The following is a 12,190-nucleotide window of genomic DNA, read 5'->3' as shown; positions in this document are numbered from 1 at the left end:
CAAATCCGGGCCAAAATTATTTTTCCCTCCTAATCGGCCCAAACTAGAGATTGACATGAGCCGGCCCATCGGGAATCCTCCCGAATCTCCCGATTAGCCACTCCGGCACTGATTCCCAGCAGCTATAGTTGTGTGAAGTTGATCAGCACATTTCTGGCTTCTCAGGATGTACCACAGCACTAATCAATTTTTGTGGAAGGCATATGACCTCTTTCAGGTACCAGACACTAGGTGGATGAGAGCCCATTTTGAAGATATCCCATTTTGTTTTAAAACAGGTGAAAATACCATATCTTGGCTGTCTAAATGGGCATAATGGCAGGTTGTACAATTTTACTGTTGGCATTTACCATGTCAATGGATGTGTTTATTTTGGCTTTTAAGGGGGTTGTTGGTGGAAAGAAGTTGCAGGATGGCACTCAAATCCCTTCTTTCAGAGAATACATGTATGATATGACACCACTCACAACTCATCTTCAATATACTCATTGGTTGCTTGACTGATAATTTAAAGCTAGGTGTCATGCACAAAACCAAATTACACAGTGGACAGGGAGTCAGGTGATGGGAAAAAAAACAGTTTATTTTTTTACACCAACAGGGTATGCAATAACAAAGTCGTTGAGAACAACATAAAACCTTAATTTTGGAGTGTTGGATGTGAATCCTCCATTCGTGTCCCTTTCTCTTACCTTCAAGCTCCTCCCTCTCTTACACCTGGTAGCTGAACTGTCATGATGTAATTGTCCTTCATTCATCAGCTTTGACCCAAGTATGATGCTAGTAGGAAGCAGTTGAAGCAGGCTTTGACCCAACTATGACCTATGACCTCTCAAAGACTGTGGGTTGATGCTGAGGCCTCAGGCCCATTTAATGCTTTACATGGTTCCTTACAGTACACAATAAGGTGATGGAGGGATTCTGCATCTCAGATGCAAAAACCTAACTGTATCAGTCCCCTGATAGAAGTTTGTCATGACACTTGTCAGAAGAAATCTGACAACATGGATGAAGAACAGGATGATGTTCTTGATGACGGTTTCAGTGAAAGTGAACAAGCTCACTCTGGTCAGGATCAAAAGGATATTTACACAGATTCAGCCTATTTGATATGAGTGCTTTAATTCGCCTAAATGCAGTATGAACCTAAAATGGATTTATGAGGAAATGGTACAGTGAAATATGCAAAAACTTACTGTTATGATAGTTAAGGGTTCATACTCTCATGCAGCAGTGGAATTCTTTTGGCATTATGGGAGACTTCTGAGAAACTGATAACCAATTTCTGAGAAATGTATCTCCAAGCCCTAACAAAATTAAGACTTCAATGTGGATTTTTGAAAAATGGTACAGCAGAATCTGTCTACATTTGCCCTGGGGGATAAACAAAGGCTACCAATTCTTGGGTGGTAGTAGAATTTTTTTGGCATTATGGGAAAATTCAGACAAATAGGAAACCACAGTCTCAGAATTAAACAAGCATTTAAGCTTGGTTTTTTCAAGCGGCCAAAATCCCTAGAACTGGAAACTGCTAATATTTAAGATGAGTTTTCTCCTAAGCACATCCCACATTAACCCCATACTTCTGTTTTCCATTCTAGAATTATCCATTACAAATTATTTTGTTCATAACTTTATTGTATCATTTAAATCAGCAGGACTGGTTGTGTAAAGATCATGGACATGTAAAGGTATAGAATCTAGTAAATTATCAAGAAAATCTCATTTACAGTTTTTAATGGTCAGGTTGAATTTCAGTGTTCCTTTACATTTTGTGTGCACTGAGAAACCAAGTTATTGCTTAGGTAACATGCTATTATACTTTATTTGTTATATGAGCATATGGAAGCATTTCTTTTGTCTTGTCTTTAACACTTCCGCTCCTCACGCGCTCGTCTGCCTTCTCTAGAGCCTGGCGCACCAGACAGAGACGCCACCGCATCTTCCCTGCAGTCATCGCCGTTGGGCACAAAGGCGTCCGCGGTTGCCACGGGCCTCTCTAAAGCCACGTGCCCGTCGCCCCCCTGTGAGCAGAGGTCGTGGTTGGCCTCTGGGGGCGCCGTGGTGCCTTTCGTCACATGGGTGTCGTGGCAATAGATGGGCTCCTCAGCCGAGGCCGTCTGGGTGCGAGGCGTGGTGTCGGTTGGCTTAGCTGGCGTCTCGGGGGCTGAATGGGGCCTGTGCGGAGGCGGGGACAGCGGGGGAGCGACATCCTGAGTGAGAGGCTCGGACATCGCTTTTGTCCGTCCAGAGGAAGGCGAAGGAGGGAGCGAGGCATCAGAGCACGATCTACTGAGTCTGGTAATAGTCCTCAGTAGTAGGTCGCTTGGCGCTGGGTGAAGACTCGTCTGGGTCGGAGCTGAGGCGGCGTTTACGTTTGTCTAAGCTGTGGCCAGAGCGACACTCCATACGAGGCTCCTCCTCCAAGTTGTGCCTCCTCCTCTTCTTTTTCATCTTTTTGTGTCGGAAGGAGCTGCTGTCCCCATTCCTGTCTGATGGGTCCCTCTCAGAACTCCTGCAGATTGAAAATGATTTGCTTAAGGAAACTTTAGTACACTTTCTGGCTTATGGTTGCTAGATTTTCTACAACAGTAACAGTTCTGTTTGCTGACCCCTCCTGGTCACACACAGTATAGCAATGGCCGTTCTCATGCAACATAAATAGCTCCTTACCTCCGCTTGTCCTTCTTCTTCTTCTTGGATTTCTTATGTTTTTTTACAGGCCGCTCTTCACATGGATCCTCCCTGTCCGACAGGCTACGCTTTTGTGCCTGGGGCCGCGGGGCAGGGCTGGCGGGGCGTGGTGCTTTAGCCCGCTTGTGTCCCGAGTCTTTCTTCCCAACATAGTACTCAAATGAGCGAGGGAAGTCACCTTGACCATTCTCCACATCCCGGTCTCGTTCGTCCTTGCTGCTGTGATGGCGCCGGTGGTGGTAGTGGTCTCGGCGGTGGTGGGTGTGCCCGTCCCGGTGGCGATCTCCCTCTCGCTCTCCAGGGATCCTCTCTCGACTGGCCGAGCGATCCTTATCAGTATGGTGGTCTCTGTTGGGACGATGGCGATGGCGATGGCGGTGCCCGTAGCGCTCCCGACTCCGGTTTTCCCGCTCGCGATAATGTCCCTGCCTGGATCTGCCTCGCTCCTTCAGGGTGGAGGAAAGGTGTGGCTGCTCAGAGTCTTTATCACACTTCCGCTCCTCATGCGCTCGTCTGCCTTCACTAGAGCCTGGCGCACCAGACAGAGATGCTGCTCTATTGTGAGCGGCGGCGCCACCGTTCACCTGCACAGGCCGTCTGAGGTCAGAGGTCGGGGATGCGGCAGCCGAAGAACTGCAGGGGCTGGGCCGGCTCTTCGGGACGCTGCCGCTGTTGCTGCTGCCAGGCTTTGAGCCACCTTGGTCCTCCTTCACGGGAGAGTTATTCTGCAAAGTGAACAGCGGTCAGTTATGGGAAATCTGAATATCAGGAACAGAAAGTAAGAGTTTAACAGTGTAAACAAACAAAACACAGCCCTCTCAATTATACTAGTGAACAATAACAACCAGTTCCCAGTCAGATTTCCTGGCATGGTGCAGTGGTGTGGTGATACCTTCGCCATGTGAGGAGGAAGCTGTGAGGAGGTGGAGGTGTACCGAGGCCCGTTCACCTTGGCCGTGCTGACCGGGCGAGGGGAGCAATGACCGGGACCATGGGTCACAGAGTTACAGTCTCCGTTTTTAAGATCTGTTGACCTAAAAATGATGGATTGGGGGGGGGGGGGAATAAAAGTGTATAAAATGCCTTTCTAAATATTCTAAATATAATGGTTTAAACATTAGGTTGAAATTACCGCATGTAGAACAGTAAGTATGCCTGTTGGTTCAGCACTGATCGTATGTCACTTACATATACTGATGCATCATTCATCTCATACCACTGCTCATTACTAGTTTGTAATGTATAATTGAAACTTGGAAAGAAAGTTGACCCTTATGCACCTGAGTGACGTTAAGTTGGTAATAGTCCTCAGTAGTAGGTCGCTTGGCGCTGGGTGAAGACCTGTCTGGGTCGGAGCTGAGGCGTCGCACACACTTCCGCTCCTCACGCGCTCGTCTGCCTTCTCTAGAGCCTGGCGCACCAGACAGAGACGCCATCACATCTTCCCTGCAGTCATCGCCGTTGGGCACAAAGGCGTCCGCGGTTGCCACGGGCCTCTCTAAAGCCACGTGCCCGTCGCCCCCCTGTGAGCAGAGGTCGTGGTTGGCCTCTGGGGGCGCCGTGGTGCCTTTCGTCACATGGGTGTCGTGGCAGTAGATGCGCTCCTCAGCCGAGGCCATCTGGGTGCGAGGCGTGGTGTTGGTTGGCTTAGCTGGCGTCTCGGGGGCTGAATGGGGCCTGTGCGGAGGCGGGGACAGCAGGGGAGCGACATCCTGAGTGAGAGGCTCGGACATCGCTTTTGTCCGTCCAGAGGAAGGCGAAGGAGGGAGCGAGGCATCAGAGCACGATCTACTGACTCTGGTAATAGTCCTCAGTAGTAGGTCGCTTGGCGCTGGGTGAAGACTCGTCTGGGTCGGAGCTGAGGCGGCGCTTACGTTTGTCTAAGCTGTGGCCAGAGCGACACTCCATACGAGGCTCCTCCTCCAAGTTGTGCCTCCTCCTCTTCTTTTTCATCTTTTTGTGTCGGAAGGAGCTGCTGTCCCCATTCCTGTCTGATGGGTCCCTCTCAGAACTCCTGCAGATTGAAAATGATTTGCTTAAGGAAACTGTAGTACACTTTCTGGCTTATGGTTGCTAGATTTTCTACAACAGTAACAGTTCTGTTTGCTGACCCCTCCTGGTCACACACAGTATAGCAATGGCCGTTCTCATGCAACATAAATAGCTCCTTACCTCCGCTTGTCCTTCTTCTTCTTCTTGGATTTCTTATGTTTTTTTACAGGCCGCTCTTCACATGGATCCTCCCTGTCCGACAGGCTACGCTTTTGTGCCTGGGGCCGCGGGGCAGGGCTGGCGGGGCGTGGTGCTTTAGCCCGCTTGTGTCCCGAGTCTTTCTTCCCAACATAGTACTCAAATGAGCGAGGGAAGTCACCTTGACCATTCTCCACATCCCGGTCTCGTTCGTCCTTGCTGCTGTGATGGCGCCGGTGGTGGTAGTGGTCTCGGCGGTGGTGGGTGTGCCCGTCCCGGTGGCGATCTCCCTCTCGCTCTCCAGGGATCCTCTCTCGACTGGCCGAGCGATCCTTATCAGTATGGTGGTCTCTGTTGGGACGATGGCGATGGCGATGGCGGTGCCCGTAGCGCTCCCGACTCCGGTTTTCCCGCTCGCGATAATGTCCCTGCCTGGATCTGCCTCGCTCCTTCAGGGTGGAGGAAAGGTGTGGCTGCTCAGAGTCTTTATCACACTTCCGCTCCTCACGCGCTCGTCTGCCTTCACTAGTGCCTGGCGCACCAGACAGAGATGCTGCTCTATTGTGAGCGGCGGCGCCACCGTTCACCTGCACAGGCCGTCTGAGGTCAGAGGTCGGGGATGCGGCAGCCGAAGAACTGCAGGGGCTGGGCCGGCTCTTCGGGACGCTGCCGCTGTTGCTGCCGCCAGGCTTTGAGCCACCTTGGTCCTCCTTCACGGGAGAGTTATTCTGCAAAGTGAACAGCGGTCAGTTATGGGAAATCTGAATATCAGGAACAGAAAGTAAGAGTTTAACAGTGTAAACAAACAAAACACAGCCCTCTCAATTATACTAGTGAACAATAACAACCAGTTCCCAGTCAGATTTCCTGGCATGGTGCAGTGGTGTGGTGATACCTTCGCCATGTGAGGAGGAAGCTGTGGACCGATGAAGGAGGTGGAGGTGTACTGAGGCCCGTTCACCTTGGCCGTGCTGACCGGGCGAGGGGAGCAATGACCGGGACCATGGGTCACAGAGTTACAGTCAATAAAAGTGTATAAAATGCCTTTCTAAATATTCCACTATTCAAAAATCTGGAGCTGGTTTAAACATTAGGTTGAACTTACCGGATGTAGAACAGTAAATATGCTTGTTGATTCAGCACTGATTGTATGTCGCTTACAGTTACTGATGCGTCGTTCATCTTATACCACTGCTCATTACCAGACTGAAATAAAAACATTATTCCATCCATTAGCTAGAGCAGAAACTCAGTGCAAAAACGCAGAGAATGCTGAAACCGCGCAGCACATCAAACCTTCACATAGCAGTAGTAGTGTCCGGCGTGGCAGCTAATCCCGGAGTGGACCAGCACAGCGTACAGGCCGTAGAGCTGTGGCTCTCCGTGGGACTGCGACATGAACGGACGCATGTCCAGATACTCTGGGTACCTCACGTCCTGCACAGGGGGACAGAGAACAGTTGTGCAACGGCATAGATCACGTGAAACGACTAAGGAAAGTGTACAACAGTGCGGCAGAATTAAGTACGGTGGTCAAACCTTTGCAATTTTGCTTCCGTTGAAGTCGAAGCGCTTTAAAGCAATGGTGAGCACATTCGAGCTACGGTGGACTGTAAATCTTTTTGAGGCATGAACCATTTTCTTACATCTACAAACACAACCAAATTCACAATGAGGACAGAAAAGATAATAGGCAACACAGACCACAGTAAATTCACCACTAGTGGTCCCATGACAACAAATAGAGCTTGGTTTATCTCCAGAGATAAACCGGTGTGCCTCAGACTTATCCAAGATAGACTTGCCGTGTGTTAAGGGACAGAAGTAAAGAGCACCTTTATCCCTCTTATCCATTGGTTTCAAAGCACTCTGTAGTACGTGGCCGAAGACGGCTTTTTGAGTTTTATGTTAAAATATTTTGAAAATGAGGCTGGCAGTTTGTATCCGCCTTCCTGAGTCTAAAGTTACTGGTCATGCTACTTTTGGAAAAAACACATGGTTACCCTGTTGGACGGCATGGTGGAGCAGATCTGAGCTGGGACACTTACTTGGTGCACTTGTAGGCATTGTCTCCATCAAGCTGCTCAGGCTTAACAAACTGCTCAAGAGCTTTGGTGATGGTTGGAGCAGTCTACAAAACACATGTAAACACGCTTAGGCACAGACACAGGGCTAAAGAAAATCTTGTCAAACTGATCCCATGATGCTTTACATCTCAGACACCAGTTTGGGACAAGCAATTATCAATTCACTGAGTAATCATTAATTCACTAAGACAGCAACTCTCATACAAGACTAAATTGTAAGCCAGACATGCCATGATTAGCAGACCTAATTAATAATCTAAACAAATGTCCACCTCACACATGTACACATGCACGCACACACTTTAACAAACTGATAGAATCAATTTCAAAGCCCAGATCATTTCTATGGACATCTTTATAAAAGATACAACAGAGTGACTGATGGCTACCTCAATGTCCAGTGCAATGTCCAAATACTGATCAAACGTATCAGATACTCCATTGCAGTTCAAACACTCCACTGTGAAATCAGAAAGAATATAATCAATTTAACTGATCAAAAACATCTCAAATAGCATTGCCAGTCATACACATTGAACACTTATGAAATAAATAATTTATAGTAACATTTTACAGTAAATACCATTTTACCATTTGATGTTCACAAATTGGAATGAAGTATGACTGACAAACTCACATCTTGACCTCAGGTAACCTCCAAATATCTGATGGATCAGAGTGGTTGCCTGTGTTTCCCTGTCCAGTCTGATTAAATAAAAACATCAGACAAGGCAGAAAATGTAATTTATTCAGATAGAAACTAAAACAAGAAATTAAAAAGAGAATATAAACAAACATGCAATTGTAAGAGTACAACCTTTAAGTGTATCTAAACGCCTTTCTGAATAACGCTTTCTAAAAGTACAAAGCAGAACAGAAATGAGGTCTGACGTGAAAATTGACAGAAACTAGAACGACGCAGCGATTCCCTGATGGATTCATCTCCACACGTAACTGGTAAAGTCAAACGCTTCGTTCTGAATGTAGGCTGCTGGCTGGCCAGTAGTGGAGAGATGTTGAGAAGCAGCAGCTGGCACCGCATCAAAGCAACTTGGGAGAGAGCGCACAGCCCACATACAGAGCGCTGGTGGACTAACGTGTTAGCCACACATAAACAAGCTGTCGACTGTGGTATGGAAGAGAGGGGTGAGAGTAAACCACCCTGTATGCCTGTGCAGTTTCTGCACAAATGCAGAACTACTTCTATTTTCTTAGACCAACCTGGCCTCATTTAGATACAGGACAATCTTAATAACTGGTGGATACATCAGCAATTTTCTTCACACCGGTATCAAGCACCAGTCTCCGCTCTTTTTTCAGTCAGTGAAATGGAAAGCACAAAAAACGCCAAAAAAGGACCCTTGGATCCATGTATTTAATCTCCAAATAATATTAATAATAATAATAATAATAATAATAATAATAATAATAATAATACACCTGACTAACAGCCACAGCTGCACCTGCTAGAAGTAACATTTTTAAATATCTGTCTGCAAGAAGAGTCAAGTAACAATTCTGCGACCCACAGATATCCAACAAACATGCTAAGAAATAGATGAATGCTAAAATTTCAATAATTTAGCAACTTGAGCAATGATATAGTGTGTGGTCCAAGTAAACATACATGCTCCAAAACAGGCAGGACTCTTGCATAGTGTCCACTGTGTACCGCAAGAACTCATGAGCGTCTTCTTGACTCCCAAAACAGAAATGACTTGCAATACCTTTGAAAAAGAAAAGGAGATGGACCACAATTAGAAATGTTCACATTTAATGGTGCTCAAAGGAATATGTTGTTGCTTTTGTCCATCACCATTTGCATACTCACATTTTAGTTCATTCAGCACACTGATGGGTTTAATGACTTTTCCTGAATTGGCAAACACCTGGGTGATGTGATTCTCCATGATGCACATCATGCAAAATCCAGGTTCATGACCTTCGGGGGAAAAAGAGGACTCAGAATTAAGGCATATTAAATATACAGATGGTATCACTAAATACCAGTAGATAATCTTGAAAGTTAATAAGCAGTTAATAAGCAGGTAATTAACAAAGCCATGTTTCCAACCAAATGTTTTCTATGTATATCAATTAGAAAACCTTTACGGAAGCAAATAACATTGACAAACTCACAATAATGTTAAATAGTTTGTACAAAGGGCAACTGCACCCCTTGGTTGATAAAGACTTCATTCAACAGATGGGAAAACATACAATAAACCCAAAACATCATAGCAAATGTTCATCAGATCTGCGTTTTGTCTTACAGCATTACATAGAAACTCTGAACACATTGTGAAATTAAGGACTGTGTGTAGATCATCCTGAGATGATCGAGATACTGAATGAACTGTTGCAGCCAATGGGAAGAAGCACACTCTGCTCCCAACAAAGACACCTGCTGGTTCTTGCAAAACAGAGGCCTGCTGACACCTCTGTTAACACCTTTTATTGAACAGCCCTAAATATCGTCTCATACCAGTGGACACTCCATTCTTTACCCAACATTGGTCTAGACAACCAAGCTTAATTTCTGCTCCTCTCTTGTGATATTAGAAATGTTAGACAATTTACTCTTGTTCAACTTGCAGTCAGCTCAAATAAGGCTGATTACATAATGATGCAAGAACTAAAACAGGCTACGTTGGATATGTTAAATACTTTAGAACCAAGATGTGTGGCAGGAAGAGAAGGATGGGGAGTGACTCACATGTTCTGGAATGCTCTCTGGACAGCATGTAGTTGGCGAGAGGAGCAGTGTAGGAGAGACACTGAAGGGCAGAGTTTAAAAAACACGTGTTGCCCAGGTTCTGTAGACCTGCTCCAATACGATGGACCTGGTTCCAATTTAAACAGAGGTGTTCTGCTGGGAACAGGACCATCTGGGGTAGAGGGATGCCATCGCCACTGGCAAGCACCACTACATGGACAAACAGAGGCATTCGTTACGGCTTTCGTACAGCAACACGGTTGCTTCAGAAATGCTTGCAGGACACAGAACCGGTGCATCCCTGGAACATGGAGTAAACGGTAAAGTACTCACCAGTTTCCTTGGGCTTATCTTCTCTACGGTCATTATTCATTCCTGCCAGATAGAATCAGATCGTTGAAGTTAGATGCACTTTTCAAGAACTCACCTGTGGTAATTGCTCAGAATGACACAAACAGAACATACATGCTGGCTGGGGGGGATCACATTGTTACTACTTGAGGTCTAATGCCTCAAGCTTGTACGATAACCTGTTTTGTTACTCAAAATCAAACAGTAAAATGCCTTCAAATTGGATACTCCAACCATTTTTGATACAGTTCACTGTTGAGAAATTAGTTACAGGTGCATGCAGATACACAGGGTTGCCAACTCTCACGCATTGAGCGTGAGACACACGCATTGAGCGTGAGACACATGCATTTGACTGTCTTCACACGCTCTCACACCACACATCCCACATTGATTCACATCTATGATTCAATTAGTTACTAGTGATCGATTGCGATATAATACTTAATTTGTGTCCATTTTACACCCCGGCCGGTGACAACTTACGTTCGCAACCCCCCCCACCCGCCCACTGCGTGAGAAATCGGAAGTGTGGCGTGAGAGTGTGTGAAGACGGTCAAATGCGTGTGTCTCACGCTCAATGTGTGAAAGTTGGCAACCCTGTTTTAAATGCAAAACACCAACCCAGAGCACAGAGGAAGCATGAGGGTGTACTGTTAAGATCATCAGGTCTATAAGAAAAAAAATAGAGATAAAAGCTATCACAAATAATTAAATACAATTGATTTAAATAGAACAAAAATTCAATAATGAAATGTTAGAAAAAAATGTATTAAATAAATTTATTAAAATTAAATGTAGACATTTAAATAAAACGTTTGACATAAAAGATATAAAATGCATCAAATCAAAGCTACAGAATAGCTGTGCTTTTCACCTGAGAGCTAAAACAGCTGAATTAATCTGTAAGGCATGGGAGCACATGTTTTCTGTTTCTGAAAGTGGCTATAATCTGTGCACATCTCATGACTTCAAGAAGTTTATTCCTCCTGACTGCAATGTAATGGCCGAAGGCCACGTCACCATGTGTAGCCCGTTAATAAGTCAAACTCCACTGTGCCGTGGTGTTTAGTAAACGTGTACTGTTCCAGCATATCAGTAATATAAGTCACACCTAGCCCATTTGTACAGAAGTAAAAAGCTATTTGGTTTGTTGAATGTGCATGTAATCTTCAGTGTTACACAGTACCAGTGAGGAGTGGATCTGTGGGAGGGTGGATGACCCATATAGATGGTTCTTCATCAGGCACATTAACATGGCCGACATCTGATGGTCCCGCCGTACTTCCGTGAGGGAAGGGTGCTGGTCCACAGGGATCTTGGGGGTTGTAGGGCACACCTGAAAATCCCACAGCAGGTAAAGTGAAACCCAGCATGCCTCCCAGTGAGGCTCAAATGCCTTGTAAGTGTTTCCCAATCAACAAGTGATTATAACAAGGGCTATGGTGCCATGTGATGTCATTAGAATGTGGGGAGAATGCTTAAGAATTTGTGATGTCATGTTAGAAATCTGTTTCTTTTTAAAAATGTTTATTTTTATTTGCTTTAACATGGTGGGATTTATGAAAATTGTGCTGAGTCAAAGAAATCAAAGAAATAACCCATGCTCCATTAATTATATTTTCCTGTACACATGAAATAAAGAGCTTGACAGTCATCAGTAGAATAAATATACATGTTATTTTTCTGAACCTTAGAAACCTACTATATAAATGTGTATATTTAACTTTTAATTATTATGAATAAGCCTATGGAAATCCATACTCATAAGAATTAATATACTGTCTTACATAGAAGTATAAAATGATGTACAGTATATGAAAATGTATTTTTCTCACCATGAGTGGTAAAACCTGGTGTGTCTTTGAAGTGGTTCTCTTCCTGTCCAGGCCTTGGCTGGTCAGTTCTCCTGGGGTAAAAACTCATTCTCCACCTGAAAAATAGAAAGAATAGAAAGACAGAAAGATCTAGAAAAAATAGAAAGATTTGTTAGATTTGTATGGCTTGTAAATCGCAGAGCAAAATCTCAAACGACCGGTTCTGAGCTTTTCAGCATCAAAACTGAAATCCAAACATTCTACCTTCCCAACCAAACATTCTAAACCAAACATTCTAAAGTGGCAGCACGCGCGATGTCACGACTTCCAAATGT

At 45.1% G+C, this 12,190-nt stretch overlaps 2 protein-coding genes across 2 annotated transcripts; both read right to left on the bottom strand.

Annotated features, from left to right (window-relative positions):
• Positions 1–2,274: 2,274 nt before the first annotated feature.
• LOC143484808 (uncharacterized) lies at positions 2,275–4,128 on the bottom strand. Its single transcript, XM_076983734.1, has 4 exons — positions 3,975–4,128; positions 3,587–3,728; positions 2,674–3,419; positions 2,275–2,515 (listed from the first exon to the last, which is right to left on the bottom strand). The coding sequence occupies exons 2-4, from the start codon at positions 3,593–3,595 to the stop codon at positions 2,290–2,292; spliced, it is 981 nt and encodes a 326-aa protein (XP_076839849.1). The 5' UTR covers positions 3,596–3,728; positions 3,975–4,128; the 3' UTR covers positions 2,275–2,289.
• A 354-nt stretch (positions 4,129–4,482) lies between these two features.
• LOC143485269 (uncharacterized) lies at positions 4,483–12,170 on the bottom strand. The gene is made up of 16 exons (XM_076984640.1): positions 12,120–12,170; positions 11,877–12,005; positions 11,228–11,377; positions 10,021–10,062; positions 9,688–9,897; positions 8,803–8,913; positions 8,599–8,698; positions 7,609–7,676; positions 7,361–7,431; positions 6,933–7,015; positions 6,424–6,532; positions 6,181–6,321; positions 5,990–6,090; positions 5,780–5,855; positions 4,867–5,612; positions 4,483–4,708 (listed from the first exon to the last, which is right to left on the bottom strand). The coding sequence occupies exons 1-16, from the start codon at positions 12,133–12,135 to the stop codon at positions 4,483–4,485; spliced, it is 2,379 nt and encodes a 792-aa protein (XP_076840755.1). The 5' UTR covers positions 12,136–12,170.
• Positions 12,171–12,190: the final 20 nt, after the last annotated feature.

Source organism: Brachyhypopomus gauderio, chromosome 21, assembly GCF_052324685.1.
Source record: "Brachyhypopomus gauderio isolate BG-103 chromosome 21, BGAUD_0.2, whole genome shotgun sequence".
NCBI classification, from domain to species: domain Eukaryota; kingdom Metazoa; phylum Chordata; class Actinopteri; order Gymnotiformes; family Hypopomidae; genus Brachyhypopomus; species Brachyhypopomus gauderio.
Note: the sequence above shows the minus strand (reverse complement) of the source record. Positions and strands in the feature narration are given on the sequence as shown.